The sequence below is a fragment of the Mustela nivalis genome, assembly GCF_964662115.1.
Source record: "Mustela nivalis genome assembly, chromosome: 10".
In the NCBI taxonomy this organism is placed as follows: Eukaryota; Metazoa; Chordata; class Mammalia; order Carnivora; family Mustelidae; genus Mustela; species Mustela nivalis.
Genome location: NC_139029.1, coordinates 59,849,596 through 59,862,588, shown reverse-complemented (window position 1 = coordinate 59,862,588; position 12,993 = coordinate 59,849,596). Strand labels below are relative to the sequence as shown.

At 36.5% G+C, this 12,993-nt stretch overlaps 1 protein-coding gene across 5 annotated transcripts in view; it reads right to left on the bottom strand.

The window, feature by feature from the left end:
• TNNI3K (TNNI3 interacting kinase) overlaps positions 1 to 12,993 on the bottom strand; it is a 317,149-nt gene that overhangs the window by 179,788 nt on the left and 124,368 nt on the right. For all 5 annotated transcript variants that reach the window (XM_082686565.1, XM_082686566.1, XM_082686569.1 and 2 more), the window contains exons 8-11: positions 8,411 to 8,555; positions 8,220 to 8,324; positions 4,875 to 4,969; positions 4,136 to 4,285 (exon numbers count right to left, since the gene is read on the bottom strand). In XM_082686565.1, the coding sequence (XP_082542691.1) occupies positions 4,136 to 4,285; positions 4,875 to 4,969; positions 8,220 to 8,324; positions 8,411 to 8,555 (495 nt within the window). The remainder of the gene's footprint in view (positions 1 to 4,135; positions 4,286 to 4,874; positions 4,970 to 8,219; positions 8,325 to 8,410; positions 8,556 to 12,993) is intronic.

Below are 12,993 nucleotides of genomic sequence, written 5' to 3'. Positions count from 1 at the left end.
GATTTTGATATCTTTAGGTTAAAAGGGCTATGTAAATGGAAACTGTTCTTTATATTTAATCCTTCAGGGAGCCATAGTGAGTAAACTCTTTTCTGAGTTTCCAAAAGAAAGCTGGTAACTCTTACAAAACTCTAAAGCATCTCTGAACTGAATGTGCTATATCAGAACAGCAGAGGGTAAGCTAAAAACTTTGTAACAGGTGAAAAGTTTGCCTTAGAAGAATGGAGATGGGTGCTATTGAGAAAAATTCCGATTTTCCTTTAAGAGGGTAGAGAAAGAAAGAAAGAAAGAAAGAAAGAAGGAAAGAAAGAAAGAAAGAAAGAAAGAAAGAAAGAAAGAAAGAAAGAAAGAAAGAGTTGGTAGACTAGGATAAGCTATTTAAATTTGGCACTTCCAAAAGTACTCTTTTTTTTTTTTAAGATTTTATTTATTTATTTGACAGAGGGATCACAAGTAGGAAGAGAGGCAGGCAGAGAGAGAGGGAAGCAGGCTCCCCACTGACCAGAAAGCCTGATGCGGGGCTCAATCCCAGGACGCTGAGATCATGACCTGAGCCGAAGGCAAAGGCTTAACACACTGAGCCACCCAGGTGCCCCAGTACTCCTTTTTAAACAGACAGACCCTGGCTATAAGGCTCCCTTCTGGTTTATCACTCCAAGGAGAGAACAAGGTACAGATAACCATGATTGGACCATTTCTATAACATCTCTATCCTATAAAGAAGGAACTTCAAATGAAGTTTTAGTGTTTCCTCAACTCCATCTCTAAGTTGCTCAGGAAAATCCTTCGTATGCCACCTCAGTTAATTTGGGGAATCCCTCTCTGAGGGAGAAAGGAAAGCATTTCTTTATTTAAAGAAAACAGGGACAGTGCACTGTTGACAATATTTCAATATTTCAATCTCCCATGAAACATGAAAACAATGCAACATTTTTCTAGCAAGAGAAAATAGCAACAATTTCATTTTGTTGGTTTTGACATGTTCTGCTCTAGAACATATGCAAAGCATCCATCTGTCTCTTGAGTACTGACATTCAATTTGTTAAAATTCATAGTAATAATGGAATACAACACTGATGCCCAGCACATTAGTTGAACAAATAAGGGTGACAAGTATGGCAGATGTTGCAGAGACCAGTGGGTAAATCCTCTAAGCCAAAAGATTTTTGTTGTTGTCATTTGGTAGAAAATCTTGGGAAACTATACAATGATTCATTGTTTCTTAAAGTGTGGAATTCCATAAAAAGTAAAACTAAAGCCAGTTTTCAACCATCACTCTCAGTCAACTAAAAACAAACAAAGCCAACCCCTGTGAAGAGCTAGCTACAGCAGCTATATCTGAGCTGTCTTCTGGAAGACTAATGTTTGTAAACAGTCTTTCTCTGAAACTCAAGTTTCTTGAGAGACACTGTCTGAGATTCACATGAATAAATGCAATGTGATGGGTAAGTAGAACTTAGTAAGCCCTCCTGAGGCTTCAGAATATGTAAGATTCTTCAACTGATATTCAAATGCAGAACTACCTGGAATTTATTTTATACAAATTGGAAGGTCCTTATACTAACAGAAATGCATCCAGATATTCATCAAAAGTCATGCACTGAATGTTAATAGCAAAAGTATTCTTAATAGTCCTCAACTGAAAATTATCCAAATGCCCCCAAGCAGTAGAATGAATAGTGATACAATAACAAAATAGTATGCTATACAATGGGAATAAACAATATACAACTACCTAAAATAATATGAGTGAATATCACAAATTGTTGGCCAAAAGAAGCCAGACTCAAAAATATATATACCATGACATTGCACTTGTACAAAGTACAGAGAGAGGCAAAGCTAATCTGTACTCCAAGAAGGCAGTGGGACCCTTTCCGGGGAATGACTGGAAGAGAATGTAAGTGTAGTTTTTGGGTGCTGGCCATATTCAGTTTCTTCATCTGGATGCTAGATGTTGGATGTGAGTTCAGTTTGTGACAAATCATCGAGCAATATAATATGCAAATGTGTGTGCATGCACATATGTATTTACACAATATTCAAAAAAGAACATATAACATAATAGGGCTACATCCAACTCATTCCTTACTTTACCATGTCTGTTCACATGTCTCTATTAAAGTAAGTCCTATAATCATTTTCTCACTAGCAGTCTTCAGATCTATATTATTCTTTCTCTCTATGTGCTTACAACTTGCCTTTTTTAGCTATCGAATTCCATCTCTCTTTTAATTGATAAAATTTTGTGTCTCACTATGGAGTATTATGCCTCCATCAGAAAGGACGAATATCCAATTTTTGTAGCAACATGGACGGGACTGGAAGAGATTATGCTGAGTGAAATAAGTCAAGCAGAGAGAGTCAACTATCATATGGTTTCACTTATTTGTGGAGCATAACAAATATCATGGAGGACAAGGGGTCTTAGAGAGGAGAAGGGAGTTGAGGGAAATTGGAAGGGGAGATGAACCATGAGAGGCTATGGACTCCAAAAAACAATCTGAGGGGTTTGAAGTGGCGAGGGGGTGGAAGGTTGGGGTACCGGGTGGTGGGTATTATGGAGGGCACGGATTGCATGGAGCACTGGGTGTGGTGAAAAAATAATGAATACTGTTTTTCTGAAAATAAATTAATTTATAAAAAAAAATTTGATTAAAGTTAAAAAACCTGCGACTATACACAACAATGTAATATTGAGCTTTAAAAAAGCCTCAAAACTGTTTGCACCATGACACACTTTTAATAAAATTAAAAGCCATTAAAATGAAACAAAAAAAACTTTCATGTCTCACTTCAGGCAGAAAATCTTTTATATCAAATAGGTAGCCTAAGAAAGCTTCCACATTTTTTTAGTATGGACATCTAAGACTCTAGCATTTAAAAACAGAACACTTCTTTAGATAGTTTAAACATCCTAATAAGTCAGCAACAGACAGGCAGCAAAGTTTGATATATTTTACAGTATTTACTTGTAACCCTCTGATTTCAATGACAATGTATACTTTTCCATTTCACTTGAAAATTTAAACGCCATAGGAGCTTATGCATATATGTAAAGCTTGATGATGAGGTATACTATATCTTAAAACAATGATGAAGTGCTATTTCCCCTTTGATTATTTCCAGTTTCCTCTCCTTAAAATGTAGACCTCATTATTGATCATCTCTATTTCTGAACTACTACCATGACCACTGTTACCAGTACTTAAGTACCAATTATTAGTACTTACAATGTGCCAGCCAGTGCTGTAATCAATGTGCATATATTATCTCATTTAATCTTTGTAATCTTGTAAGTAGGAGATGCTATTATTCTCATTCTTTCAGAAGAAACTGAAATTCAGCAAGGATAGATGACTTGCCCAAGATCAAAGAACACAGCTTGATTTAAACCCAGGTGTTCTCATATCAAAGTCCAAAGTTTCATTACTTTGAGCTCACATAAGTTTACACATAGGCACTAATTATTGGTTCCCTGACTTTTTCTAGTTCAGGCATTGTTAGCAAGGTCAGATGTAACAAATATTCCCTTTCTTCATATTTATTTAATTTGAATCCACATGAAAAATCCCCCGTGTAAGAGACAGAGTCTAGCTCTATGTATACTAAGAAAGTAACTATTATTACATATCACAATTTTGTTTCTCTATTACCTAGGACTGTTGTAGCTCATTCTATTTTCAAAGTGCTGGTATCAAGAATGCCTTCAGCTCATCTGCAGCCCTAGAGTTACCTTCCCTAGAAGTGGTCTATTGACTCTTTTTTTTTTTTTAAAGGTAACCCCCCCCTTTTTTTTTAAGATTTTATTTATTTATTTGACAGAGAGAAATCACAAGTAGATGGAGAGGTAGACAGAGAGAGAGAGAGAGAGGGAAGCAGACTCCCTGCTGAGCAGAGAGCCCGATGCAGGACTCGATCCCAGGACCCTGAGATCATGACCTGAGCCGAAGGCAGTGGCTTAACCCACTGAGCCACCCAGGCGCCCGGTCTATTGACTCTTTGATCAAGTTCCCAAAGACTCAAATATAATCTGTAGAGGAAATGGGAGCGTATAATAATTATTAATGCATTGACATAATCTATACATACAGTTCAATGCATCATTATGGAGAGGCAATGATGAAAAATATACCTTTTTCATAAGCCCACATCAAACATGTCTGTTCATCTTTTTCACCACTAGACCTGCTGGGATCACAAGCTACCAGATTCATATCAGCTCCATTATCCAGTAAGAACTGAACCAGGCGAATGTGACCATGGTAGCAAGCAGAGTGCAATCCTACAATAGAATGAAAGTATGAAAGGAGAAAAGAGGAAAACTGAACCCAAATTTTCAAAAGACAGCTATTACCATATCATAGCATTGTTGCCAGAGATACAAAGCAAAGATAGATGTCTTTGATAAAGAATTAATTCTATATTGAGCAAACACAACATACTTTAAGCAAAAGAAGTATCCTATTCTAGTTGATCTAGAGAGGTTGCCTTATGTTTAGCTCAATTTTTAGTATTTCTACATGCACTGAAATTACCAAGAACAAATGTTGGCATCTCTGTATAAGAACTAAGACCCAAAGCCAGTGTTTTTCTTGAGCAGCAAGAAAAACAGGCAGTGTGGTCAGTTTGTTCCTGGTATGGGGCATAATAGATGCACCAACTGTAGATAATTTACTGCAATAAAGAAACTGATCAAAAGTCAGTCTGCTTTTTATTGTCACCATGCACCATCAATTCTAAAAGATGTCAGTGATAAAATAATCAAACGTTCTTCCTCATTAGGGTTGACAATGTCATCTATTCTTCTATTCCCCACTATTCTTGAGCATTGATATGTATTGAAAACTAGTGATGTTTCACCAAAGTCTGACCTGTGTGCCCGTCCCTTCCTTGGTGGTTGATGCTTATGACATTTTGATCAAGTAGAAATTTAACCAGGTCAATGCTCTTGCCATAGGTACAAGCACTGCAAAAATAAAACAAAAGGAAAAGACTTCTGTTATGAGTTGAATTGTGTGCCCCACAAATTAATGTGTTCAAGCCCTCTTACAATTTCACAATGTGATTGTATTTAAAGGAGTATGATTTAAAGAAGTATTTCAATTAAAACGGAATCATTGGGATGGGCCCTATTCCAACATGACTGTTGTCCTTATAAAAAGGGAAGATTAGTACACAGATGACACAAACAAAGGGACAATCATGTGAAGACAAAACAAAAATGTGGCTATTTATTAGCCTAGGAGAGAGGCCTCAGAAGAAACCAAATCTGCTGACATCAAGATCTTGGACTTCTAGTCTCCATAACTGTGAGAAAATCAATTTCTGGGGTTCAAGCCATCCAGTCTGTTGTATTTTGTTATAGCAACCCTAAAAAATGGATACAGCTCTGATTCACCCAGGCAATTCCAGATCCTAGTGTGTTTATAAGAGTGCTAGAAAGACAAAGTAGGGAGAAGGAGGAAATGAGAGAGGAGAAGGAAGTGATAAAATATAAGCACATGTAGCAATATAATCCTGAGAGTCCCAAATCTGGTCTTTCAAGATAAGAAGTTGTATAAAATTTCGAGTATCTGATTATTAAATATTTTCCATGATATTCTTTTTCATAAAAGGAGGAAAAGTTTTGCAGGACTTTCATGCATTTTTAGCTACAAGACCTAGGCATTCTGCAGGACAATGGAATGGGGGAACTCAGAAGGGTCCTGAGAGACTTAGGTGACACCTGGACTTGTGATTGGCATCTGAAATGGCAGGGGGCAGTTTGTGGGACTGAGCCATTAGCCTGTGGGGTCTAATACTAACTCCTGGTAGATGGTATCAGAATTGAATTGAATTGTAGGACACATGCTTACGGAAAATTGGAGACACATACTTACAGAAAATTGGAGAATTTTTTGGTGTGGGAAAAACTCACACATGACCAGTGTCCTGTATTTTGGAAGTGAAGTACTGAATTTTGTAGAACAATACAGATAAACAGTGTGTTTTTCCTTCCAAACTTGGTTTTAGAATAGGTAGTTCATTGGGTCTTAATATTTCCACTTCTTGGGGTGACCTTGGCAATCTTTTTTCTTTAATAAAATGTCATTATTTTCCTTAAAGAAATATATTATTCATCTAGTTAAACTGTTGTTTCACCTATGAAGTCTCATGAACCAAAGGCTGAGTTCATTGCCATCTCTACTCTTTCTTTGTCATTTTAGACTTATGGCACTTATCATATTGTGTTATGATAATGGCTACGTCTCTGATTACCTTGATACCTTACAACAGAGTTGCTTTAAGGAGGGAACACTCTTAATGTTCCATTGTCGGAACTGCCTCATTGATTCTTTTCAAAGCAACCATTTACAGGAATTAATGAGTTCTGAATATATTTATGTATATATATACATATTTATGCACACACATATATGCGTGTGTACATATATATGTGTACATGAATATATACATATGAAAATGATAACAGAAATGTATTCAGTGCTTTCTATTGAGTGCAAGGCATTGTAACTTTTACATAAAAATTTCAGAACCAGAGTGAACTCCTGATGTAAAAGGAGTTTCTTTTATAAATATGTGCTTAAGTGAATAGAATAAAATATTAATATGTTATTCCTAGTAGCCACAGGCTTATACAAAATAAAACGACTGGATATATACTTTCAACTCACTTCACTAAACTAGTCATATAGACTGTTCTGGAGGTGACAATCATCCTTTGATTATAGTTGGTTCCAATTTATGTGCACAGAGTAGCAAAATGATTTGAAAACTAGCCTGAGGTGTCAGCCTTAACAAGCATGACCTAATGGGGAAAAAGGACACCCATAACCATTTATATCAGTTCTGCCAATTATCCCCTCGGGGAGAAATTCCACTGACCCATTTTGACTGAAAGCATGATCTAAAGAGTTCTTGCATCTGTTCTATTACAGAGCATGTAGAACACAGACAAAATATTTTCGTACTAGAACATGAAGATATATAAAAAGCACAGAATTTGGAATCAGGTGGGTATTTAATACGTAATTTCCTAGTCCTAGACTCTTTGGCAAGTTACTTAGCTTCTCTGTGCCCCAGTTTCTCATCTTCAAAAGAGGAATAATAAATCCTACTTCATTAAATGGTTATAAGGACTAAAGGAGATAACGGGTGCAAATCATCTGGCATATATTCACTACTGCATAAATAGTAGTTTTCTTCAACTCCCTTTTGGCTGGTTTTTTGTTTGTTTGTTTGTTTTTTATGTTTTTTTTTTTTTTCCTGATAAAAATCCGAGCATCTAAGCCATATTGGGCAGACTGATGCCTTATCAGGAAACATAAGCTTAATACTACTTCAGTATGAAAAAAAAGTCTCCTCATTTCTATTAGTCACCAGTATAATACAAACACTATGTAAATAACATATTAGTCTCAAATACATTTTTTAGAAGTTGCAAACTAGCCAAGAAATTTATAATGTGTAGGTAAATGATCTTATAGTCAGGGTTTATTAAATTCAAAGTACTATGTTTTTATTTTTATAGCAAAATAGTAACTCATTGTTAAAAATGAAGGTTTCAAATTTTATAAGACATCTGCCTTACTTTTGGATATTTTAGGGAGCTATGGTTCTGAATTTTTAGCAGACTTTTTCTTCCTTCTCTAGAGCACACTTTAAAGGACTCTCATACATTCCTAGAAAGGAGTTAATGCCTTCTTAGGTATCTCAGTGGCCACCCTGACTAGGCTTTTACAGGCTGACAGATGGATGTCTTAGATAGGTAGATACATTTGCACATAAGGTATAAGTGGTAAGGAAAAATGTGTCACATTTGATGCTGATGAATTCTGGTAATGAGATTCTTGTCGGAGGAGGATTATGGGCACTGCCCCTTTTGGCAGCTTTCTGCAGAGTGAAGTGGAATAGAAGCAATATGCTTACAGATGTTGATATGCCTGTTGCCTTGACAACATCAGACCCTGTCTTTGTGGCTGCTGCCAGGAATGCAGCATCTGGTTCCAGCCCCCATCTGTTGTACTGACTGCAGCATCTGCCTCTACCTTTTCTTCTGTGCATCTAGCCTGGACTCCTTGTCCTCTGCCCACCCTCTGCTCTTGCTCTCTGATTGCAACATCTGTCACTATCCATTCTCCCTTTTTGTACACAACTTCAGGTGCCTAAGGGTACCAGCTACCCTTAGTGGCTATTGAACTCAAACATTCTTTTACCTGTGGAAAGCTGTTTCACTGAAGATGTTTTCTTTAGTCAGGCTTTCAGTTCCTGATATTTGAATGATTTCCTTGGCAATGTCAAATTTGCCATTGTAGCATGCCCTAGAGTAAAATAAAATATCTTGATAATAGTAAGAAGGTACATGTGGTCCAGCTGAAGGACACATGGAACGGTTTATATTACTCACAGGTGCAAAGGGGTATCTCCATAGATATTAACAACATGTGGCTGAACTTCGCTATCACTCTGGAGCAGGAACTTCACTATATCATGGTGTCCAAAGCGAGAACAGAAATGGAGTGGGACATGGTCTTCATTGTCCTGGGCATTCACTGTCATCAACAAGAAAAGAAAAGGAGGTTATCTGGAGTCCTCGGTGTCCCAGGTTTCTCATGTGTTGTGTCAAGAACTTTTCTAAGTGCCTGAGAGACTCCTGGAAATTGCCAATTAATGATAATAATAAAGGAAATTAAGTGCATCCAATTAAAAAAGTTATAATTCTGTTCTATTGCCCATTGCCACATTAAACAGGCTTTCTTCTAGCTTCCATAAATTCTATGGAATGCATCTAATCAAATCTACCTTGCACAATGGAATAGTTCAGGAAACTAATAAGCATCCAAAAGATCCTCATGGCCTTATTTCCACAAGGATCTCCTTCTAAATTGATTTTTTTTTTCTTCTCCTGTAAGATGTAAAAAATTACAGTTCCTGGCTAAAGCACCATTCCCAGATATTTTGGTTCAACAGGTCAGGGCGAGGTCTAGCACTGTGTATGTTTACAACATTATTTAGGAGTGTACCCTTGACTGAGAATTATCATACTCCAGGATAAACAGCATGGCATAATGAAAATACAAGCTCTAGAGTGAGGCAGACCTCATTAATTATTTTTCCTTAGACAGTTATTTAACATCCAGTTGTTCCCTCAGTAGTGGGCATCTGTCCTCTCCTTGGCTCAGCCAGCCTCATGACCCCTTTGGACATTTGGGGAATTCCCTATACCAAGACTACTGACTAGAGGCCAAGACCATGTTTAATCATAGGAGCTGAAAATATGCACTCCAAGCTTCCTTTGCAGTGAGAGCACAGGACTGGCAGAGAGTGGCCACATCTCCCTGTTTAGGCTTTATCCTAGCGTAGTTTTTCATAGTGACCCCTTCACTTTCAACAGCACCCTGGTTTGGACACTTATCTATGAGATCCTCCAATCACCACATTATGTCAGACTCTGACATCAGAGCTGACGAGACACAGAAAAGCAGAACCCAATCTATCTTGGCAATGTAGCTCCATCCAGCTTCCAGTGGTAGTGATTCCACTCACAGACTCAGTGCCCTACATGGCTGGTGCCAGAAGAACAAGTGTAGGCATGTGAGCCTAGCAGTAGCAATGTGTTTTCAAAGGACTCCTTTTGGGCTGTGATTATGGACATTGATCCTCACTGTGCGAATTTCAAACCTGGCTTTCCATCCTGTCCTGGGGAAGATTCTGTGCTCTGACTGATATCCTTTAATATATTCCGTTTCTGCTTAAATTAGCAACAGTTAGTTTCCAGTACTTAAAGATTAAGAACACCTGATTGATACATACTCATTCCTCAACAAGTATAAAATGATCATTGTATGCCAAGTACTTGAAGTGTTGGAGATACTGATTAATTATTAATTACAATGGATATAATAACAGTACTGTTGCAGGGATGCTGAAAAGATCAAACGAGATCGTGACCAGAAAGTACCTAGCATGGTGCCTGCCACATATTAGACATTTAATGAAAGTGTCTATTCTTCTTTTCTACTAATTTCCCTCCTAGAAACCTGCTAAATGTCAAGGAAAATATGCTATAAATATATAGAATCTATACCCTCAAATAACCTGCAATCTCATTGAATATTCAATAATTTTAGGCCAGAAGTAATAACTGAACACCAAGATGCTAAATTCTGGATCTGCTTTAGTGCTTAATTTTTAAAACTAAAATAATTGAAATATCTGCTCTATAGTTATTTATTGTATTTGATTGGTTTGTTAATATGTATAGAAAATAGAATTCAAAATAGAAAATAACAGTCTTTAACAAACCCACTTATTCTCATTCTTATATGTATCTATAATAAGAATTTTTCATAGAATCAAAAGAATTGAAGAAAAATAAGTAAGAGATATGTAGGAAAGAAAAAAAAGGGAAGGTAATAGTTAATTTTGAAAAATGCACAAGTAGTTTATTATTACTGTTGTTACAACCATCACTTAACATTTAATGAACACAGGCCTTGTCACTGCTATATTTGTAGACAATGATTTTTATTTTATTGTCCTGCAAGATCTAAGCCAAAGGGAAATCTTTAACAAAGTCATTGAACTTTTCCTCCCAAGGCTGTTATTGAAAAATAAATCTTTGAATCTTTTTTATTAATGAGTGGCTAAGAAGGACATCCTTCCTTCAGAAGAATGTTCCTGGTTATTTTGATTATCTTTCTTTTTATGATACTTCTCCTTTGTTCACATTCTGTTGGAAGCTAGGGAAAGTCAATACTATGAGTGAATGCTTTAGAACAGTAGGGAGTCCAGGGCAACTGGAGGTCACGTAAGAGTTCTTGAGGTCCAGAGGGAACATTGTAAAGCAGAATGCAGCACAATCTTCCATTAATTCATAGCTTGCCTTTGGCTCTCCCTGGCCCCACCCAACATTATTTTTTTCTGCTCCAGTCAATAAACTTCAAAGTAGATTATCTACTTGGTGAATTACCTGCAGTGGCCTAGACATTCTTCTCATCAAAGAAGATATAAATACCAACTGAAGGGACAAGCCAGGTGAGATCTGGATCAGACATAGAGTTATATATACACATCTCTATTTCTGCTTCAGCCATTGTTTTCTACTTAGATTTGTCTTGGATTAATGTGTAGTGACCAAAAAAATGTATATATTATTATATCTTATCTGAGGGAAACTGAATGTATGAATGGTATTCTATTTGCTCTAATTTTGCATTTTACTGAGAGTTAAATAAAGAAGAATTTCAATCAAAGAAATAGATGTAAGTCATTCTTAGGAGAGTATTTAGTGCCTAGTCCTCGGCTTTGAAAAGCGTTTGTGTTCAGTAATGTTTTTTGAAAGAAAGATTAAGCGAATGGGTGAGTGGATGGATACTACTTGCTTATCTCTGCTTATTGATCTTAAAGATAAAGTAGGACGCCTGGGTGGTCAAGTTGGTTAAGCAACTGCCTTCAGCTCACATCATGATCCTGGAGTCCTGAGATAGAGTCCCACATCGGGCCCCTGCTCAGCGGGGAGTCTGCGTCTGTCTCTGATCCTCCCCCTTCTTTGCTTTCTCTCACTCTCAAATAAATAAATAAAATCTTTTAAAAAAAATGATTAAGTAAAAATTCCCACAGTAACCCAGCAATGTTATGTACTTCCCATTAGCTTTCTAAAACAACTTCCAAGTGTGTCTTAAATACATTTTCAATAACAAATCTGTGTAGTAGCTCTGGCAAGATAGAGTTTTAGAAATAAAATACTTCCTCTTCCTGGCTAAGTCTTAGAAATTTTTGTGACTTTATATAATATCCAGTTCTATGTAAAAGGAACTGTAGTTCTTACTAGTCAGATGACAAAAAATTAATAAATCCTGAATTTAAAATTTTCCATTTTTAACTTTATTAAAATGATAAATTATGAAGGCTCGATCACTACTTTCTTCTTATGGGGTCCAGCAATATTTTGACCTTTTCAATCTCATCCAATAAGCATTACATTTCTCCTTTTTCATTTTTCTATGTGGTACAAAGAAGACTAGAGACTTGAAACATATGTGACTGAATAGGTCAGCCTCCCAAACATGCTTAACTGAAATGGTTGCTTTCAGAATTACATTTTGGCTAATTTTGTAGGCTAAATTTATTTTCATTTGTGACATTCTGTTACCATGGAGACATACTGTAAATACCAGATTTTGAATTGTGTCCCTTTTGGGGTCATTAATTCACTCTTCCTCCTATGTCCATTTACCACAGGCAAGGGTCAGATCTAAAATAAATCATCTGGAGGCTTAGCTACACTTTGGAATAAATGAACTAGCTAATAATAAATCTAGTATGGTGTTCAGTAGCACAACAGATCTGGTTTATTCTTTGCGATTGGTTGAAGTACAAAAGGAACTTAAATATCAAGTGTGTATTAGAAGAAAATAAAAATACATAAAATTCTGAGTCATGCTGTCTCTTGATATTTTAAATGATTGAGTAGAAAGCATGTAGAGCTTATGTGAATCAGAAAGAAAGGGTTGAAAATTACATCATATGATGCTGGCATGTAGGGGGAAGACAGGTGCAGTATACATTTCAATGCCTTTTGTAGAAGAGAACTTTGATCCTGAAGACATGCTGATCAATGATACTCATTTTGACACCACTGAGCTTTGGAGTTGCACAGAGGAATAAAAAGCTGAGGTTGGCATCGATAATAAAAGGAAAAAAAAGTGAGCTCTTTCTGGCCCTCTGGAAGAGCGAGGCAGTTTCAAAAACACAATTATGTGTTCAGTGGTTCATACAGGTGTACCTTTGTCTATTGAAACCAACAAAATCAAAGAGACTGCTTAAACAAGGTCTAAGGAACAGTATTTCTTGTATCCTGTCAACACAGTTTATTTATGATAATGCTATAGACAAAAATACCTCAGTTATTGCATACTGGCTCATAGAAAATGACACCAACTATGTCTCTCAAACTTCAGAAAGTAAAATGGCCCTTTTTCCGACATG